Source organism: Ambystoma mexicanum, chromosome 5p, assembly GCF_040938575.1.
Source record: "Ambystoma mexicanum isolate Mex_15411 chromosome 5p, UKY_AmexF1_1, whole genome shotgun sequence".
Lineage (NCBI taxonomy): Eukaryota > Metazoa > Chordata > Amphibia > Caudata > Ambystomatidae > Ambystoma > Ambystoma mexicanum.
Genome location: NC_090930.1, coordinates 589,242,801 through 589,265,458, shown reverse-complemented (window position 1 = coordinate 589,265,458; position 22,658 = coordinate 589,242,801). Strand labels below are relative to the sequence as shown.

The window sequence follows — 22,658 nt, the reverse complement described above, 5'->3', positions numbered from 1 at the left end:
CCATCCATAATCTGAAGAGTAGAAACTCCCCAAAAAAATGTCAGTTCTGGTTTTCCTTCACGTATAATTGATCTTCCATGTGGAATCATTAAGAAAGACCCTCCAAGTCATACCTATCGGAAACCACCAAAGGACCTCAATTCCCACAACCACCTAAGCAGTGAGACGAGAAGGATGAAGGAATTGATGCAGAGCAACAAGCTAGTTGTGCTAGATGTTGGGGGAAAAACACCTGTGTGTGGGACCTTTAAAAATTGTAACTGAACTATGGAAGAGAGCTCCGGAGAAGACGTATCATCTCCATTGATGGTGGACAGAGGCTGGAGGCACGAGCCTGTGTGCTGAAGCTGGAGGAGCAAACCGGTGTGGCGGAGCTGAGGAGCTCCTCAGCAGAAAAGGACAGAAACGTGGTGCGAGCAAGGCATGCTGTGTAGATGCTATGATCCGCGAGAGGGAACGTGGGCATCCGGCAGCCAGGAGAAGCAGCATTGTCCTTACAGGGAGATGAAGAGAATCCTGTGTGCAGGAGCGGAGCCAGGAGAGAAGCTGGAGAGACGTCAGAGCTGCCCAGAGTGGGAAGCAAATGGCAAAGGTATGTGGTGTAAGCACGAGCAAGACCAAAGATGCTGCACAGAGCCGGTGAGTCTGCCAGAGCAGAGTCGGGTACCTTGAGCATTTCGGTGAACGTGCCAAAGTGCACTTGAACGTTGTGAAGTTATGGAAAGTGAAATGCTAAAAGGATTGTGTAGTATTTCATTGTTACACATTCAACCACATATGTGTTCCATATTCCATCACTGCAATATTATGTAAGTGACGGGCATATGGAACATGGAATAGAAGTGGAAAGATGCTCAAGTGGAGTGTTGAAGATAGAACATAGAATGTTTAAAGAAAGATGCATATTTGTTCATGTGTTGTGGAATTGGCCGGTGGGCTAGTCCTTAGACTTACATAAATTCCTCCAATTCAACTAAATGTGTTGAGAGTTTACTTCAGATTGTTTGTGAATCAAAAAGGCAGAATAATTTGAACATTGTGAAATTACGGAAAGTGAAATAATACGATTATTTGTGAAACAAAAGGGCAGAGTCGCAACCCAAGCACCAATAAGGAATTAATGCAAATGTGCGGAAAACTTAAAAGAACAGTGAGTCAAGTAGATATACCAAGCTGAGAAAGTTATATGCTACTTTATTCTAAAGAGAAACTATAATATATAAGAAAATCATGGCAAGCGTACACCAGGCAGTTGAAACAGTCAAAAAGAGAAGTCCTGAGAGGGGAGTACACCAGGTAGTTGGGAATGCAAGTCTTGGCAGGAGAACTCCAGGCAGTTGTGAGTCCAAACAAAGTCCTGCCAGGCGTGTACACCGGGTAGTTGTGAATGCAAGAGAGGTCCTGCAGGAGAGTACACCAGGCAGTTGGAAGTGCTTAAAGAGGCCTGACAGGGCAGTATTCCAGGCAAATTGCAAAAGTACATGGAGTGTCAAGCAGAAACAGTGTTTGTTATTCAAAGAAGGAACTTTGTTAAAGAGGAACTTACAATTCTGAACAGTTTCCATCTAACAGGATTGTTATGCCCTAAGAGAGACAGATGCCAGTAAATAATACAGGGGAAGGGATTGGGGTATTTTCCATTTTTGGAGAACATTTATGTTGGAGCAATTCTATTTTTATTTAATAACACTTTTAGAAATATCAGGTTAAAGAGATTTGCCTTTCCTCTTTATTATTTTGTTTGTAGTGTGAGCGTCAGGATAGAATGTTTGGACACAAGGACGGTATTTGAGTTATGGCATCCTGACAAAGACAGATCCTTTGTTTTTGGTAGGGAAAATCTTCTTAGAGCAGGGTCAGAGAGGAATATTCTCAACCCACTTAATTTAAATTAAAGAAGTTAACCAAATACATGACAATTTACTGTCTGGCTTTCGTTTCTGATCCCTAACAGTTCACACTTTTGCAGATGCAGGAAACCCATCTATTAGAGCTCTGTCCGGGGCCTCTCTCTGTTCAAAATACATACAAACCTCCTATATTGCACATGGATTGCACCAAAAGAAGTTGCTTCGCAGAAAAGGACATTGCAAGGTGCATCATCAGTCCTAGGATACTTGGGGGCACCATGGAAGTGGCTTTAGAATAAGTTGTCATAAGTAAGCTAAACGGCAACTAACGTTGTGGTGCAAGCTAACTAAATTGCATTATTATTACATATGCTCAACTCTATAGTCATTACGCTTTGTTTGTATAATAGCATGATATATTAACATAGGCTTTGAAGTGAATCAGAATCCCTTACAGAGCTCCTGATGAGACAAAGTATGAATCAAATGAATTGCCCAGGATCACACACTTTGTTTAAATGGGGAAACCGGGATGTGGAAAATGTAAACAACCTAGCACATATTCCCAGGTTTAGTTGATATAGATATTTATTAAGCTTTTGCTCTGCTTTTCATGTTAAATAATACTTTATTTATAGCAATGCCTTTCAAGCAAACTGCATTACATGTTAAACTGGACTGTCATAGAAAACTAACTATACACAATAAGCATTGTCATAGAAATATATTGAGCTATACGAGTATGGATTTAGTTTTTCTCAGGCTCCATGCAAAGTCACAATAGCAACATGCAGATTAATGTGAGCCTAACAAAACCCCCTTCGGTTTCAAAGGCATAGTCCTTTTATTTCATAAAGCATGCACCATTAGGCACCCATCTCACTTCTGATTGCTCCCTCCCAATCCCATTTCTAAAGGTACAAAAGGCCCTGCTAATACCCCCTCCCCTCTCCAAACTCCATCAGTGCCGAATGGTTCACATTGTAGTGCTCTCTTGACACAGAGTAACGTGAGAGCACCTGTGCAGCCCGCAGCCTCTTGGGACATGCCCTGACAGCGAGACTACCTCGCCCATTGAGGTGCCCAACGGGAGAAGTGTCCCAATGACAAATGTCCAGGTCTGGCTCTTAAAAGAGCCACTGGGGGGCAGCTCCTCCACCCCCCTGAACCTCTGCTCGGGATGCGACTGGTTGCACCTGTCACAGCTCTGAATTCCACACGAATGCCTTGTGCAGATATTGGAGGACTGTGCTCAGCGGAGTGGACTGGTGTAACTGTCAGGGCACTAGATGGCAGTGTTTACCATCTCTTGGCACCCGACCTGCAACCACAGTGAGCGGAGATAAGTGCCTCTTTGGCAGGATTGCTGTTAACCGTCATTATTATTGTTATTATTTTTAAAGATAATGTTTAACACGAAATTAATAGTCGTTTTCTTACTATTATTTCCGAACAATTACAATAATAGGAGTAGGGATAACTTGAACTCGGCATCGACAATAGACCTTTTAGCTGTGTACATATGCTAGCCGCCATTTTCTATGAAGAAGCCCCCATGTACTTTGTTTTGTGTAGTTGGACGCGGAGGGTGCAGGAGTGGTTTTCTCTCGAAGATAATTTTATTCCCGGTTTTACGGTTTCCCCAAGAGAGCTTTATCGACCATGCCGCCTCATTTCAAATGTAACTTAGCTCTTTAAAAGGCCCACGTGACCCTTTCGGTTGCTCCTAAACGATGGTCTGTCTGCACACGACTCCATGCGCAGACGTTTACATGAACTGTTTTAATTAAACATGAACTGTTTGAATGCAGTGCCCGGCCGGGATTTTTCTCACATGTTCCCCTCGTTTTCCTTGCGCTGAGAGCCGTTCCCCAGACTCCTTAGCTAGGGAAGCAGCATACCCGTCTGCATCTAGATGGGTGTGTACCTTAACCCCAAATAAATACCCAGAGGGCGGCTTGTACAATGCAGAATCAATTTCAATTTCTCTCGCATGTAGACGAAAGGCCCTTGTTTAAGAATATTGATGACTGCTGATGTCCCGCGCCGTGCACGTCCGATCGTGCATCCCTGAAGGCCGCAGCTCTCCAAGAAGCTCGGGTTTGGCTGCAGGTTGATGGCATTTCTCCTTCACAGCAACCCATTATTTTTTTGTCACGGAGAGGGCTTTTATAGGACGCTCTGGAAGAAAAGCGCGGTCCCTTCCAGGTTAATAATGCCGTAGGCATTGCTGGGAGCAGTGTCCTTGCCTGCAGCCTGACACTGGCATTCCGAAAGCAAGTGACACTCTCCCAGTGTGATTGGAGCGCACCACGAGCCCCCGCTCCCGCAGGCCACTGTATTGGCAGACAATACTCCGGGAACCGGGCTCCTATTTTGTCCTCATGCTTCGTGTTATAATGTATGAATAGGCGCTCTGATTTGATAAACCGAATTATAGCTGCCAAGTGGCCGCCTTTCAAGTGCGGCACCTTTTGTTTTTTCTTGGCTTTTTGACCAAGTTGGATTTAAAATGGAAAAAAAATAGTAGAAGTTCCGAAATGCTAATTGTGACCACAAAAAGGATGTCTATGTGAAGTTAAAGTACACGACTAGTAGCCGACCGCGCACTGGTGGTTCACAGAAAAAAAAAATCAGAGTATAGCCAATATTGCACAAATTATGTGGCAAAAATAAGAAAAAAAAATGGCGCTGCATCTTTTGTATTTGTATTGTATAGTGCAACAGCTGAAAAGTAATGGCTGCTCTATATTTCCACTAAACCGCATAACCATAGTGAGATATGATAGGTTATTTATAACGCACTTAATACCCAGAGGTTTCGAAGCGGGGACCCGGGATCAAACCTGCGTTGCCCCGTGTCGGCTTGCTTCCAAGGTGAGCGCGTTGCCCCTGAGCTATCCTCCCGAGCTCATACTGCATAGAGAAACAGCTTACGATAATTACTAAAAAAGATGATCCTCCAGCCTTTCAAGAGCCATGGGAAGGTTGTTCTGGAGCCTAGCTGCCCGGGTGGCGCAACTTCTCACTCCCAATCTTTTTTAATAAAGCATTTGTCTGCTGGTACACAAGACTTCAAGAGGTGACATTGTGTTGAAATGAGACCTTTTTTCCTTACAAAGGAGCTTCTCAGACCGCAGAAGGCTGGGTGCACCACGCAGAGTGACTGGAACGACACACACTGCGGGACTAGTATCCAGTGCGGGTTTGGGGGCGCTGATGTGAGTGAAGAAGCTCTTGAGTTGAGGCACAGGAGCAGCCCCGCCTCTGAATTCTGAAGCCACTGCAGCTGGTCTGAACTACCAGAAACCACTACATAAGCTGTTTCCACAGCAGCCGATTGGCGATAACGAAGCCTGTACAGCTGCGACTTTATATGGAAGACCAAAAGATGCAAGAGATGTGATCTGCAGGAGGGCAGAATGCTGAAAGATCTGAGATAATCAATGATCTGTTTTGTCAGTATTGGCACTGAGGTTTCACATGTACCCATTGCTTGAGGGCAGAACTCACAAGGACAAGCCTTCATGTCTACACCCAATACTACCATGACCTTCATCTCAGATGATTTATTTTTAATAGTTTATTGGCCAACCATTCCGCTGTCGCTAACAAGCAATGCTCAAAATTGATCACATGAGCAGGAGATGATGCCAACTATGTGTCATCGGCGTGGTTGTAAAAATCTATGTTGAGAAAGCCTAGTAAGCGTCCAACAGTAGAAGCCACCTGTTGGAGAATACTGGTGACCGGGTCAAGCCCTGTAGGACACCACATGACACGTCTCCAAAATCCAAAACTATACTTGGATGAGGGTGCATATTGCCTTCTTCCTGTCTGATTGAAAAGGTGGATCCATTGTATTTTTCCATGCTTTGTTCACTGCTGGCCTGGCCTAAATCATGGGATCTTACGATCGATAGCTTTGATAGCTGCTACACGTGTTAATGAATACGTTTCTCTAGCACAGATGTCATCAGCTTTGGGTCTTATGTTATCCAAAATGAATATGACCGTCTATTCTGCTCATTACTTTGGAAAGAAAGCCAGCTTCCTACAATCCAAGATGCAGTTATATTCTACACAGCAGTATGTCGGTTTTTCGCTTGACATTTCTAGATATTGTCATTTGGGAATTTAAATTTAATTCCCAGTATCTTAAGTGTTGATCCAAGTGTATCTTTTGAAATAAACCACAATAGCTCTGTACAATGGTGCCTACAAAATAAAGCATATGTGATGGCACGAGGAAATAATCAGGAGCATAGCCAAATGCTGAACGGTTGCTTCTGGCCAACCCTCCAATGGGTTCCAGAACGCTTGCTACATTGCACTAAAACAAAAAATGTACTGTTACTAACTAAAAGTGATCCATGCCTGTTGACCCCTCACATTTTCATAGTAACACGCTGTCACTGCATATTTCTTAGTCAGTTGTGAAGCAAATTGCTATGTCATATTATTCAGCTATCACACTGCACCAATCACCACCACAGTTGTTTTACAGTGCCGAGACCTACTGCAGCAGAGGGGGGAGCAAAAATGTGGGAGGCAACTGTTGTGGGTACCACAAAACAAGAAGGAGGAGGGTACAGAGGGTATGTTTTGTGTTTGATTGAATGCAATTAGTTTCAGCTATGATGGGATTATCTTGACTTTCTTTATGAAGAAGGCTTCTGGAGAGTTCATAACAGTTGTCAGGGCACAATCTGATTGGGAGGAAGAGCATGATTTAATTCTCGTAGGATTTAAAATAAGAGTAATAAAAAATAATTTAAGATTTAAAATAATTTAATAATAATTTGGGATAGCATCAAATAATAATACTGAAATCTGATTATGAAGGTACGTTTTCTATGTGGACCGTCATTACATAACCTCTAGTGTAGTGCATTTTATGTATCTATATTTTGTAACAGTTTATTGAGAAGCCACCCTCAACATGGGGAGTTACTTCTCTCACCACTCAAGGTGTTGCACAACAAACTGTTAAACAGATTCTTTTATTCAGCCCTACTTCAGACACATATCATGCCCCTTGGTTCCCTCCCCCTGAGCTACTTACGAGCCAAGAACCAGGCTGGTGTACAGGAAATATATTTGTATTTATTTAAAATAAAAGTAAAAGAAATCGCACACCTGCACATGCCACTCTATATGTGCCTCTTGATTAACCTCTTGTTACACACATCAATTAAACAAATTATTTAAAAAATAAACATATCTTAATTCTTTGTTTTCCACAAATTTCACTTCAAGAAAAATTAAACTGATCATTAACCAACGCACTTATAATCATAGTGCTGTGCAATTTTGACTGTCTTTCAGGCTTAAAAGGCTACCAGTGGGGTTTCAAGATTGGTACAAATACATATGGCAATTATGATTTCACCCACAGTTTTGGTGTAAAATAAACACAGGGTGATTTAGTGGTTTGTTTTTCACACCCAACTACTTTGGTCTGTGTTGGGGAAGTTGGACAGAAACATTTCAATGATTTGGGAAATTCTAGATTTCAGATCCTCCTCCACTGAAAGGCCTGTGTTAAGGGAAGTTGGTCAAAATGCTTGGACTGATTTAAGAACAAAGACACCCCTCTTCCTTAAAGAAGTCTGGGTCAACAGGACAAACGGGAATACCCAATTATATTATAGGCTGTAGTTGTTCAGCACACACTTGAAAGTGAGCTTTGTTAATTTCAAATTCTAACACAAATCACCAAATGGAGAGTTAATTAAATTAATCGTGTTATTTAAGTAGGCTAAGGATCTACACACTGTTGCCCCCACCCACTCTAAAGGGAAAAGGATATAAGGTAAGCAGATTCCCCCACATTTTGGTTTCCCAGGGCTCAGTTCTACTTACATAGAAAGTCTCTGTCTCAAGGATGGCCTCCCACTCTCCACCAGTGGACCCAGTCAGCTTTTTGGCCTTCCTAGCAATAGTCCGCTCCACCCAGATGCACTCTCTCCTCTGGTGTTCCCTTGCAGCTTTCCTATGGTAAGTTGAGGCAGGACTCGTTTGATGGTAAATTCCATCAGCTCTGTCTCTTCCTCAAAGTGGTGCCCCTCTTATGTAACAGTGATAATACCATCAATTTTACAATCTTTGGGGTAGGGGTTGGTACCCTGCCAGAGTACTCACAACTAGGATTGGACAGCTACCCTTCTCTCTCCTCCCCAATCCAGCCCCTCTCTACGGATTCATTTAAGAGTCTTGAGCAGACATATTGCAGATTAATTTACAAGCACCATTTGTTCTCATATCAAATTTTTGGCAAAAACTAGTTATTTGGCAAAACCTCATAATTGTACTAGTAACTGCAAAAGAATACATATTTTCTGGTTCAGCTGATCATTGGGAATTAAATAAGACGACAGCCGTGTCCACAACATTTTGTACAGCCATTTGGCAATGTTCTGCCATTTCCATGAAAAGCATAACAGTTTTGAATATGTAATATATTACCCATATTCCTAATAGTGCCCTTCACCCATTTACCAACTCCCATGTTTGGAACATTGTCAGATCAGCCAGAAACACATATTAGATAGCCATTACAGTTCCCTGAGTCGCAGGTGGATTAATTTTATATCTACAAAATCGTCTGTAAAGTACTTAAAAAATGGTACATCAATGAAGAAAATCCACCTTACAGTTGCTGGGAAAATACCTAAGTTATAAGAGTCCTTTTAAAATAACTGTAAACGTTCATGTGGGACAAATGAAATTCTCCTGCCTTCGGGTCATATGGTCTCACTGTGCCAGCCTGTAACAAATGTTTGTATTATTCTCTTTTTGTTTGCAGCTTGCTCTTTGAAGTTAGATGCCTGCTTGAAGTTGTAGCCCCCAGTCTTCACACCTTTTAGTCATCCTCCAACCAAGGGGAACTGTGCTGCTATCACTGCCTTCAGATCCAGCAAGTCTGGGGAACACTGGGGTTTCCACACCTTTAGCAGGACACACTTTTTGCAGTTGTAATTAGATGGGGATGTAACATCCTAACTGGCAGTGGGGGATTTTTTTGTGAAGTATGCCCACCCAAAAGCCGAAATGGTTTGCCTTGGGCTGACATTTTTCCATGGAAAACAAAGTGGTTCAATAAATGTCACTGGTATTTTGTATGCGAAACATAATGTACATTACTTTTTGTCAACACACACCATGTCTTTTTCCCTGAAAATGTTCCTGTCAGAAGCGGTACAATGTTCACATTCAAAATGTAAATAAACATGCCTGGACGTTTTTGTGACTGTTTAAAAATCCTGTTTTTCATGTGAAAGGGACCTTTGATTTTTCATCTTTCTTTGTGAATTAAAATGCTTCTTTTCCTTGGGTAATGACAGGTAGGCAATTTTCACAGGGCCCTTCAGTTTTCATTTGCAATCACACATGCAAAGCTGTGTTTGTGTCAGTATTGACAAATCCTTCTTTTCATGTGAAAGGGACTTGCGTTTGGGGCCTTCAAATTCATAGTGTCATTCTTTTGTTCGTATTTTGCTTGAATTTTGCATTATATTTCCTATTTAAGTAATATGGAATGAAAGAAACTGACCTTGGTTTAAATCATAATATTTACTCATATTTGAAAAGTATGAAGCAAATAGTCCACACAATTTTTACTAGACTAGGATCAACACGTGTGCAGTACTGAATTGCACACTTTCTTCCCTGGGGAAAAAAGATCATGAAACGTTGACTTAAGCTTTGTGTTTTAATGCCTTATCACGTAGGCTAAGGGGTAAGTTTATTTCTGGACATTTTTTATGCTTTGAGTAATTTAGGAAATATATCCATAGGTACCTTTCGTCTGTTCACCTCATATTGAGAGAATGCAAAGAGGGTGCAAATCTGGTGCCATGGTGGCTTGTTGGATTGGTTGACAGTGATGTGCATCAGGATTTCTGCTATCCTATGGCACTGCTTTGGCCGGGAGGCCCATCCTTTCTGCTTTGACTAGTGGGAACAGGAAATGGGAGTCCCTGTGAGGCTAGGGTAAGAAATCTGAAACAAATAATGTAAGATACAAACAACAGGTTTCTTTGACATGAATGTGTTACAATTATGGTGTGGCAGTTTTTATTGAAAATGCTTACTGTTCTGATTAATGGTAAGCATACATAATGAAGAACAGCCACCCATCCCCTCCCTTGCTAAATCCCACAGTCCTGATATTGGTGACCAGGACCCTTATGTGTCCTTCTGGGTCCCGCCCCCCAATAGCCTTCAGCCTCCGCTCACCCCTAGCACTTCCTGTTGGCTCTCGTTGACCCGTGCCATCTCACAGGACTGCAATTATTCTCTTCGTCAGTTGACCACTCTTACCAAGTGATCTCGGCCAGACACTTAACCGCTGCTTGAAGCTTATCCCCTAGCATTTCCCTTCATGGCACTCCTAGCAGTTACCCAGCTCCCTTATCCCATCGCTCTCTGCACTTGCACGCTCTGAATGCTCACAAGGCCTAATAGGACCGCCTCTATCTTTCATCATTGTTATTATAATTGCCTTTCATTCACGTTTTGCCTCCGTGTTGCCCTGTAGGCACTTTTAAACACAATTCACTTGATGTATATGCTTCTTACAAATGCACAATAAATAAATAAAATAAGAAAAGTACTCAGTGAGTTTTTCAAGGGAGGATTCCAGGTAATTTGAATGTAATGAAATTGACCACAAGTTTACTAATCTATCCTGCCTTTTCATCAACCACAAATATTCATTATCTTACATTGGCAGTCTCCTGCCCTCTGATGTACAAATACCATCACTAGAACATTCCAACACGGCTGTTCATATTTCTCATCACTTTATTCTTTAAGAACTGCCTGTGCGCTAGAATCTTCAGAACCCCACTTTAAACACAATTAGGTCAGGCGTTTGACCCAGAGCAACATGTGGCTCTGAATTTATGTGGAGAGTTAGACCACCCCTCTCCCCCATCATTTGTCCAACTTAGAGGGGTTGACGGTGGCAAATGTATGGACTCATTGTGCATTTCATGTTTTGAAAATGCTGCTGTATTGTGTACAATCATTCTGTTAACAGCACAGCTAGGTGTCCTCTCCGAGCAAGGCTTGTGTTTGGTGAGATATAAAAATCTAATGGGCCCTGATGTCACATCCAGTAAAAAGTGTCGTAAAGACGATTGGATAATGATGTTCACTGGCCTTGAATGTTGTCACAGTACAGTATAAACTAAGGGAATATTTAGATTGAGTTTTTTCTTTTTTTTGCCCAACACAGGGAGGCAAAGAGCAAAGCGCAGTGTTGGAAGGTTGATACCTTCATTATTTTCCACTATATTTATTTTACAATCCTTTAAAGCAGCATAGATCCTTACTTCAGGCTGTGCACAGCGAAAGAGAAATAAAGTAAAATGACCGTTAACAATAGAGTAAAGTCGGGTATGGAAATGGTATAAATAATAACCAATCTGCAATTCTTTATAGGGAGCTCTGTCTGTAACATGTTAAACTCTAGGAATGACTAGAACGCATTTTCCGCAACTACTAAACTGGTGATTTTAGCGCCAATGTGAGTTTTACTAGGTAAACGAGTTTGGCAGTATTTCCACCCTAAAAAGCCCGAGCATGTTACTGAGAACCAATGTTCTTTACTGTAGAATGTATTATGTTTATATGCAAGTTTGCCTGGCTGACTGATAAAGGGGGCGCAGTGGATGCAAGGGTTTCAGTTTGAGTGTTAAAAAGACGTTGCTTGTTCAATCCTGTTTTCAGTTGGTCAAAAGCCCTTCAATGTTTTATATTTACAATTCTTTCTAGCTCTCCCTGTTGACATTTGCATGTAAGATGTCACCCTAGCCTTTCCGAACTTGATTCTTGATTATTTTCTGCAAAGTTAGATCTGCGTTCTTTTGTCATTTCATCTTTTTTGTCTAAGTAACTTCTGAAATGGATTTGCATAACACAGTCAACTGCATTGAAGCCTGTTCAGGTAAATTAATTGAGAATTAAGAGTGTGCATTTGTTATATTATGTGGGTTGTTGTTACCAATGCATTACAAATGTACATTACCTTGCCTCTGCCAAACACACATTGCAACAGTGGCAGCTTGTCCATATTGGGTGACTGGAATAACGGAGTGCTCCTTCACCTGCAGCAAGGAAATTGAAATGGACATCTGTGCTCTCTTTGATAGAAACATGTGGTTTCCTTTGGTTTACAGTAAGCTAACCTCACATGCGTGATGAGCCATGCAAAGCCTTGGACCTTTTGTTTCCCCAAACTTGCCAATCATGTTGGGCATGCAAGCTGGGATACTACAGGCCCAAAGTGTGTAGAAATTACCCTACACCCACACCAGCAAATCCAGAGGTCCTGGGCATTCTGTTTAAGCTCCCCCACCTGTGCTGCACAAGTCAGGCACTAGGAAAGGAAAAATGTTTGATTCATATATCACCTGCTTCCTGGTTACCCGTCTGTGGGGTGCATGGGAGCCAGATGGACATACAGCCTGTGAGTGTGACAGCAGTAGGAGTCTTGATCTCCAGCTGAGGTGACATACATGTAAGGAAAAACACATTTAAATATGGTTATATGGGTATGCCTTCATGTATAATCCTAACTCATGTATAATCATAATCAACAGGTAAGCACATGATGTAAATGCATGTGTGAATGAGAGAGTTGTGTGCATGTTGCGTTGGGGTGTTTGCGGATGTGTACCAAAGTGCATGAATATGGGCCACAGTCACAGATGCACTGATTGGTGGGGGGCTTGGAGGAAACAAGGTCACAAAATGAAAACTTAATATTATTACTGGCATTATGTGCATAGCATAAATCAGTGTTCTCCTGTGGGGATATTGACTCGTATTGACACAGCCAATATGGACATATTTTCTGGCAGTGATATAACACTTTTTACTCTCATTATGAGCAAATCCAGAGAAAGCATTGTTACTTGGGGATCCTGGACTATATTGGTGAATCCAGCATGAACATGTGTTCTTATAGTCTCATTACTGGGCTCATGGTTAAAGCAAACGTAGGTTTATTCTGTGTGGTTTATTCTACATTGTTGTAAACAGGAACATGTGTACTTACAGTGGCATAGTTTTTTTACTGGCATTATGGGTAAAGCCAACATGAAATTTGTGGTGATAGTGATCTACATTCATTGGGGAGGAAGGATAGCTCAGGGCCAACACGGTTGTCTTGGAAGCAAGACAACCCGGCAAAACACATGTTTGAATCTTGATCCCACGCTTAGAAACCACTCATTGGTATTAAGCACTTTATAAAGAAAAATAAAAGAACAATTGTAATTATAATTGGCGAAGCCAGTCAGACAAGTTTGATATTGTGACATGAACGTTTTACTGGCATTATGGGCAACTTCAATACAATAAATGCACTTACATGGTGACACTAGCCTACATTGGTGCAGCAAGTATGCAAATATTTTCTTACAGTAGAATTAAGTTTTTGCTGGCCTTATGGGTAAAGATAACAAGTGTTCTTACATGCGGAGGCTGACCTATGTTGGCACAGCCAGCATGGATATTTTTGCACACATTTAAAAAAGATTGTAATGTGTTTCAGTATACAACTTTACACATATATAATACACATTTAAACTCACATATTATACATGTCATTATAAAACTAGTCATACAAAACGAGACATATAAATACATAGTCAAATAGACAAATAATACTATATTATTTCATATCCAATGCATTGCTAAATTAACAGGTGTAAATATTTTGTTCCTCATGACTTTTCTTGTGACATTTCAGATGTTTCAACACCTCCAACTAGATCCTATATAATGATATGTGAAGTGCCATACTGCCAGTATTCATACATCGCTGCCAGAAGACAGAGCTCTTAATCGTGTCTATTTCATGAACTTGGCTACTCAAATGTAGAATATAAACATCCCGTAGTGCAATACATTCTACAAGAACGTGTTTTGCCATCTCCAATACCGTAACCCTAGTACTGTCAATAGAGGCAATCAATTCATTCGTAGCAATGGAATACATCTATGCAAGTGAATGGAGAGGCATAAAAGTATAAATACACCATGTTCTCGACAAAGTTGTAACTTTTTAAATCTGATAAGTGTGTAAAATTCTAACACCAATCCTACAGCTACATTTTTCTAGTGAGGGAACATTGATTCTCCTAGAATGTTGTCTGCCAATCCGGAAACCAATCCACTTCAAAAAACAGCTTGCGCATGTTGTCCTCAAATTTGGCCCCCTTACCATGTAGAAGTTAATTGCCTAAACTTTACAGTAAGAAACTGCTTTGGTCATTCATAGTTTTAATATACACTAATGCTTGGTTCTTTTTTAACATTGAAACTAAGGATACGAGTCATAGCTACAATCCTAAGATTGCCAAAGGGATACATACGGGTAAACCCAGCAATATCTGCCAGAATTTGCCCTCCACTACCTGCAGCCAATTACAATTTGAGAAGGTCAGCTCATCTAAACCATACAGTATGGCAGGAAAGAAACATTGGCAGTAGAGTCACTTAGATCCCTCCAAAGAGAAGCAGGCAGAACATTTTATAAACTGCCATATTAATCCTGTCAAGTGCACAGCTGTTACTATGCGTTGATGTATGCAGTCAACATAGTCCCCCTGTTCTTTCATATTCCACCCCCATGTATTTATATTTTTCTACATAGTCAACAGTGTCTTCCTCAACACACAATGTTGGTCTATTTCTTTGTCTTTTACTAACAAGAATCACATTGTTTTTTTTTTCCTTTATTTATATTCAAATGGTTCTCCCTGGCATATGCCCATAACTTCTTTACCGCTCTTCATACCCCAGAGAAGGTATGGTCCAGGACCACTAAATCATCTGCGTATGCCAGGCATTCGAACCTATATTTACCAACTTTAGGAGGGCATCCCTTAACCTCCTCCAAACACTCAGGCAGATCTGCCAAATAAATGGTAAATAGGAGAGGTGCCAGGACACAGCCTTGCTTAACCCACCGCCCCCCAGTAGCTGCTATAGAGTTGGTCATGGCACCTCTTGCATTTAGAGGGATCCATACAGAAGTAACCACATGTAACATCTTCAAAAATGACGTAAAGACTCTGGGCAATTGTGCACCTCCATTTTCTGACATAAATTCTGTTGGATAACTGAATCAAATGCTGCCTGAAAGTCTATGAAGACGGCATACACATCTGGGCCCTCTGAACTGCATACTTTTCCTACAAGGTGATCCATCAGTCTCAAGTTCTGTATAGTATCATAGCCCAATCTAAAACCAGATTGGAATCTGTCTAAAAGGCCCTCATCATTTGCCCATCATTGTAGTCTAGTGAGTATCGGTGCCGCAAAAAGCTTGCCAGTCGAGCCCAACATAGATACCATTCAATAGTTAACATGGGTAAAGGGGATCACCTCTTTTATATACTGGCGCAGAAATTGCTTTTCTCGAAGAGCGAGGCACCATACCAGTACAGACATCCTTATTCAACAGTAACTCCATTATGCTTGCCCACATTACCGGTTTTTCTTTAATGATCACATTACAGAGCACATTTGGGCCTGGAGCTCTGGAAGATTGCAGCTGTGTTATCTGACTCAATATCTCTTCCTGATCTATATTAAGTAGAGGATCAGAACTATATCTATGGTCAATGTTTTTGCCATTAACTGTTTCCCCTGCACAATATTTCTACAGGTGTGCACTCCATTGGGCTTCATCTATTGGGTTTCTAAGTGCGTGCTTCTTGTTCCCTTTCACCGCACTCAACACTTGCCAGATAGATCTAGAGTGCCGGGAGCATAGCGTCCCACCATTCTCTGCCAGCCTGCTCACCAGCCACCTTCCACCAACGAACCCAGTTAAGATATTTATTTTTAATGGCTTTTATTATTCTCTGAAAATTGCTATCACTCTCTTGATTCCATTTTACTTTCAGATCTCACGTCACATAGATCCTTTGATATCCCTTATGGCCCTGTCATAATCAAGCACTTTTTTCCCTGATTACTGTTACTAGACTATGGGCCTCATTAGGAGTTTGGCGGTACAGTGATAACGGTTCCAGTAAGCTTATCGGCACTGTTGTCACCGTACCGCCAAACTACGAGTTTTGCATGCTGGTGCCTGACAGCCAACCAGGTCTGAACTGGCAGGCTGCGGGGCCTCCCACGAGCATAACTTGCGGATGCTCTGACACCGTTAATGACGGTGCATCCATGCTCCCCATCCCCATTCAGCCCTATGGGGCAGAATGGGGAGAGGGAGTGCAGCATTACCGGCACCCGCAAATGGGCAATTACTGGGCCACAACACTCGTAATGGCCCGGTAATTTCTCATTCGCAGGTGCCGGTCATGGAGGCGAGTTTGGCAGTCGCTGTGCCTGTCATACATAATAATGAGGCCCTATGTGTGTTGAGTGTACAATGTTGTGGGAATCCTAGGAACCAATCCTCCATCTCTTCTGCGCTTAGATGTTTAAATTCTAAAAGACTGTGAGGGGATACATTAACCACGTATCTCTTAGCCTTTTCTATATTTTTCGATGTCGATCTGCTATAACTCCCTACCTGATTTGTGTCCACCACACCCATTTTATAAGTTCTATTTTCCTTAGTCTCATAATGCAGTATCAGATTTACAGTTGTGTGGTCGCTGAAATTCCCCCACTTCTTCCTGTCATGACTGAGTTTGACCTGCAACATAACACTTTTCTTACCAGCATTTTCATATTCCATATGCACCTCTGAGCATAGACAATGACACATTGGCATGACGTTTTTACTGGAACAATTTGCAAAGCCAACATGAGTGTTCTGATTTTGTGGGGGTACTGACATATACTAGGACAGAAAGCATAGGCATGCTTGGGATTAAAAATATTGTTTTTTCTTCTCTTTAAATTTAGTAGGAACCCAGCTTATATTGTAGACAAAGCATAAATGCAATTGATTGGAACATTCTCTGTAACCCTGCGAAATCAATTGCAAACTATGTGCCTTTTTTTCAAAACTAGCCTCAGAAGTGTGCTAGACCATGCACAAGTTAATCCCATTATATTAAAAAATATTCTCGGGGAGACACCTCGGAACTGCCTTTGTTTGGATCTTGATCGCTCAGTTTCCTTGGTTGCTCACACACATTCATCTGAAGTGTAAACCTCGTCCTATTAAACAATTCGCCATCTACCAAAACATGTAGAAATGCAGTGGCCTTTTTTCTGATATAGAAACATTGTGTGATGAATGGCTTCCTTGAGGGAGTGTGCAGGAACCCATCTTGAGAATGTTTTCCTGGGTGAATCTTCTTCGGGAGTCCGGGAATGTTCCACTCCTCCCCTCCGAAAGTCCTCAGAGATCATACACTGAGAATACAGCCAAATAACGGAAGCACAGAATGTAAACTTGCTATGAGATGATCTTGATTTTCTAGAGTGCTGAGCCCAAAGCGAGAAGGTGTTTAGTATGGTACCAGGTAGGTTCCACCGGACTTGGGCATTTTTCCCTGGAACGTACACAATGCTTCCCTTCCAAAAGGTATCCAGCATCTGAGGGTGGCTATTCCAGGAATGCCAAGGGAATCTGAGTGGAGCCACCATCAGGGCCCCATACATGCAGGATGCCCCTAGTCCTGCAGAAGGGGCTGCATATGGCACCCAACTCCACTAAGGGCCCCTTACGGTGGCACCCATTTATAACATGCATCGACCTGGTGTGGAGGTATGCTCCCCAACACAATTCATCACTTAGATGAACCTGTGGACTGTATGAACGATGTATAATGCCACATGCCTCTCCAGATTAAGAATAACATTGTGCAGTGAATAATGTTTTAGAATTTAGTGTGTTTATTTCTGAAATAGGGCTGGACATACTTTGCACTTAATATATGTTGATGTGCCTCTTTTATTTTGCAGGGAGGCTTGAGGAATAGCAAACATGAATTCACTCTGTCTTCGCAAGAATATGTCCATGAGCTGCGATCTGGGATCACCGATGAGAAGCTTGTGAACTGCTTAGAATCGTTGAGGGTATCATTAACAAGTAACCCTGTCAGGTATGTACCATGTTCTTACTGACAACACATCATATTTTTGTGTATGTAACGTGTTGCTACAATCCAGCATGGTCTCATGGTTTAATACAGCACGTAACTTTAAGGCACTCCTTTTCTTAAATTGAGAAAGGATCAATCAGTCTGACATGATTATATCGTTTGGTCTGAAGATGGAACACTTTCCTTGTCAGTAGGTGCATTACCGTATGAGCTTTCAGGCTTTCAAATGCTCAAGGTGATGTTATATTGGAAGGACTGTTGTCTAGCTTGCCCTCGGACATTTGGTTTGCAGATATTACTTAGCCAGGAAGCTCAGTGGCCAATGGAGAAGCTTGATCAACATACGTTGGGCACACTTCCACCCACTCAGGTTTTTTAGCAATGCAAACTCGGAATAACTGTACATTTAGACCGTCATGTCCAGGAAGAGCCTTGATTATGAAGAATTCCTAATTCTTTGCAGTTTTTTGGTGAGATTGCAACAAATTGATAGCAAGAGCCAAAGAATGGGGGGTCAACACAAAGATGTGACTGAGAAGCATTTGACCATCACTGAAACACAAATGACAGGCAAGGCTTCTGTGTCTGACATGCAAGAAGCTTTTCAGATCAGTGGGACCCTTTTTGGGATATATATGCATATCCTGTATAAAAGGTAATGACAACCATACGAATTCACAGGTGAAAAAATCAGTTGCTGCGAAATTGTGGCTGCAGCACGAGTCCTAACCCCCCATCCCCCTGCCCCCAAATCGCCAGTTATGGTTCCTAAAGCAATATACACCCCCAAACAATCCTTTGTGTCCCACTGGGCACTGGGCCTAGTGTTGGGCAGAAGGGTATACTATGGGCAAACGGCCCAATGGACATGACCAATGGTTACATTGAGTGCCACACAGGGGCACTGTGTAGGCACGAATGGGGGCAAAATGCCAATTCAAAAAATGCATTCCCTGTGCTTTCCCCAATAGGTCTATGAGCCTATGTATATATACAAGGATGCAGGCCTCTTTGGGTGAATGGAAAAAAAAAACAATCTAAATGGGTTTTCAACATACCAAACAAGAATCTCAAATCCGAGCAGACGTGAGACACTCAGGCTATTTTGACCCAATCCCCAACAGTGTTTTTTTTACTAGGTGTGAGAAGTTTGTCCTACGTCGAAGTGCTGTTTATTGTTTTTAAAGAAAAGTTTTGTAAAGATGCACTGAAAGCAGTGTACGTTTTGAATTCAATCGTACAGGACAACTACTATGACAATAAGTACAGCACCCACTTTTAAGGTTCATATGAGTGTTCTCCCATCATCCATTTTACCATGTGTGAGTCGCCAGAAAAAAGACTAGAACGTATGCAAAGCAAGCATGAGACTCCTCTAGTAGCGCACAGGGGCAAAGAGCAAATGTATTATATAAAGAGAAAGTCGGGTTGCCACTTGGCCTAGGTTAACTCATTCGGCATGGCATGCAAGAATCCGCATTTTCAGGATATTCACTTTGGCCAACCTCGCAGACATTTCAAGTACAGTTTGCTACTTTTCAACATGCTAATATTTCGGTAAACAGTAGTGTGAAAAGGTCGGCTTTGTTTAAGTCTGCATTATTCATTGAAAGCAGAATGTCACTGGCGTGGCTCATTGCAAACAGAAGTGCATCACATAGTAATGTTTAGCTAGTAATATGAAAATCTTTCAGCAACACATCTACGACACAGAACTGTAGACCGTGGATTATTATTTGAAGCTACAGGTCTCTTATCAGCTTTTCGGCTTACAATATCCCCCTCTTCACTCACAATCATATGTGAAAGACCTGTGGTGAATGTGTTCGCCATGTATACGCGACAGGCGGCTGAAGGTATTAGAGTCTCATGGGGCTTCCAGAGCTACTGGTCCACCGTGACCTCTCTCCAGCGTCACGTGTCTTCCTGGATTCTTACTCTTTTAGTTCCCCGTTTGCTGACCTCCCCCATGGCAAGTGTTCCCCTTTTCTGCACACTAGCTCACAGTCTCTCTGCTCAACGTCACTAGCCATTCTACAAGTAGTAACTCATTAGCATGGGATGAGTGGTGTCTGTAGCAGCCAAGGTTGTGGGTTGTTGGACTAGTTTTGGGGTGTTACAAACACTCCAGAAACATGGTGTCAGTAATTATATACAGCATACGTGTGTGGGATGTTTTTACCCATGCATCCAAGCCCTACAATAAAACTGTGCAGTACTGGCATGGAAAACATCATGATGGCCAGAACTCCCCAGAGAGTGCACAGGGAAAACATGAAGAATAGGCTGCCACCCATTTTTACCTATGTTGTGAGCACAGGAGGGCACTGCCTAAAACCACCAGTGGGCTACACACACATTAGCCTGAAACCATTGGGAATGGCAATGCTGATTGCCAAAAAAGCAACTCAGAACTGTGGGGAATTCATTTTCTTAATCCCAAAAATGGTTGCATTACCAGTACTCACCACTATCAGTAAGCCGGCGTTTTAAAACCACCAGACTTTTGTGTAAAACTGAACAAATGAAACAAAACCAGACCAAGGAAAGACTTGCTAAGAGGTGGATACAATGTAAAACTATATTCTGAAATGACTTGAAGGAAGTCATTATTTAATGTATATGTAAAAATTGTCAGTTTGATTTGAATGTAGAAAACTGGGAACAAAAAGTGACATTTAGCTGAAACCTGGCTTAATGAAACTGGATTCTGCCTGACAACTACCCCCGACAGGAGTTGAAACCTGTTCAGCCACTCCCCTTGCCAAAAGGAGTTGTCACCTCTCTGATTAGATTAGGGGTGGAGCAGCTGGGGACTACAGGGAGTTGAACAAAGGCCTGTCCTGGACTCAGGCAAATGTTATATTGGGGGGCCGTAAAGTGGCTTCCTCTTAGGGGAAACTGGGAGGGGCAGTGCCTCTGCTAGCAGCTGAGCTTGGGGGAAGTGGATAAACCAGTTATTTCACCCTGTGATGTGGGAAGCCACACCCCTTTTTGACCAGGGTATAATTTTAAAAAGATAGATAACTCATAGTGCGGACTTGTCAGAATGATATAAGTAATATCATTATTTTTGTGATTTTTCTGTGAACATTTTGAGAGGCGTTAGGACCCTGTGGTGTATTCTCGGGGGTTGCTAGCGGAAAATAGGGTCTCACTCCAAATGTCTGCATGTTAAAAATCTGACACTTCATCAATTAATGTCCATACTCCTTGCGCACATGTGTGTACCTTTGGGTAAATGTCCGATATTGCAAAACCAGTTAAAAAGCGCAAAATGTAATTTTTGAATGCAAGCCCCCAGGAAGATCAGAGGCAGACAAGCATGGACCATAAGGAATACATAATGTGCACATGTAATTTCAACAAATTGTATTGGGAAGGATGCATTTGAATCAAATATAGATTTGTGGGCAAACTGACCAGGGGAGGATCCTCTGACCCATAAACAGACTTCATCATGCTGACAATCCATTTCCTTCCCCCAATCCTGGGAGAGGGGAGAATTGGGCCAATGACAAGTAGAGAGGGGCAGGCTTAGCTAGGCCCAGGCACACACCCATTTTCAAAACACATAAAAAGAGACTGCTGGGACAGGTAGTGACATTCAATTCCATTTACTGCGGAGCATGCTGACCGACGACTTCACATCCAGAGATCCAGACTTCAAATCCATCAATCTCCAAAGACCAGAACTTTACTTCAGAACTTAAAGCAAGGGCCTAAATCCACAAACTGAGAACTCTTCTCAGCAGGCCTCAGCAACCTTAAAATCATTTGCGAACTATTCCACAGCCGGGCGAGCTGTTTGAATTCTTTTGCCAAGAACAATTGCCAGAGACCAGACCAGAGATCCAGAGTGACCCAGACTGCTGTGAGCAGAACCAGTGACCCAGATCGCTGTGAAGTGCCGAGACCAGAACCGGAGTCCAGTCTAAAACCTGACCAGATCCGTGGCGAGGCCTATTTCAAATTTATATTGTGAGTACCTAGCAGAACTGTGCAGAACCAATCTCTTAGTTAAAATAATCTAATCCAAACTATTTTTACCTAAGTAGAACAGCCTCCTAGAAATCGTGTCATCTGTCATTTGTAAAGCTGCACAACTGTCACCTGTCAATTCTGAAGCTGCAAGCTGTCACCTGTCATTTTGAGTTTACTTTAAATCCGAAAAACTACCTTTATTTAATTGTCCGTATCTCTGGAACCATTTGGGCTAGGAACGAAATTTAGAATCTCAGCTTTCCAACGAACCTAGAACCGACTTGCTACTCCCTATACTTTTTCCGCAATCGCGAGACACGCACTCGCGAAATTTACCGCGATTTGCGATTTTGGCTCAATTTCTCCACTTGTCAAAATAGCAGCTCCATTCTTTCTTTTGTTAAAATCCGTTTGCAACTTGGTAATAACTCATAGAGCATTGCTAAAGTGAGCCTGAACTAATACCAACACGCATCTCCCACTCACCCTGAATCTCTAGAGGGAATTAAAATCAGTTGGCACATTTTCCCATCCATTGCCATCACATTTAAAAAGCATTCTGGTCCTGTGTTTCAAACTCCTACCTGTTTCCTTTAAGCTTGCTGGGGGGGAACTGAATTTCGTATTGTATTTGATGGCATTCCTGAGAACTGTGGGCTCCTCTTTCCATCTCCTTCCATTTCTTACATTGCATAGGGGAGGGGGGTGAATTGCCAGAGAAAAAGTGATTATCTTATCTTTTGCTAAAATCATCTCAAGTATTTCTGTACTGCATTTT

The 22,658-nt window shown here is 42.0% G+C and overlaps 1 protein-coding gene across 4 annotated transcripts in view; it reads left to right on the top strand.

The window, feature by feature from the left end:
* DIAPH2 (diaphanous related formin 2) overlaps positions 1–22,658 on the top strand; it is a 5,141,990-nt gene that overhangs the window by 1,266,190 nt on the left and 3,853,142 nt on the right. For all 4 annotated transcript variants that reach the window (XM_069612994.1, XM_069612992.1, XM_069612991.1 and 1 more), the window contains one exon: positions 17,757–17,896. In XM_069612994.1, the coding sequence (XP_069469095.1) occupies positions 17,757–17,896 (140 nt within the window). The remainder of the gene's footprint in view (positions 1–17,756; positions 17,897–22,658) is intronic.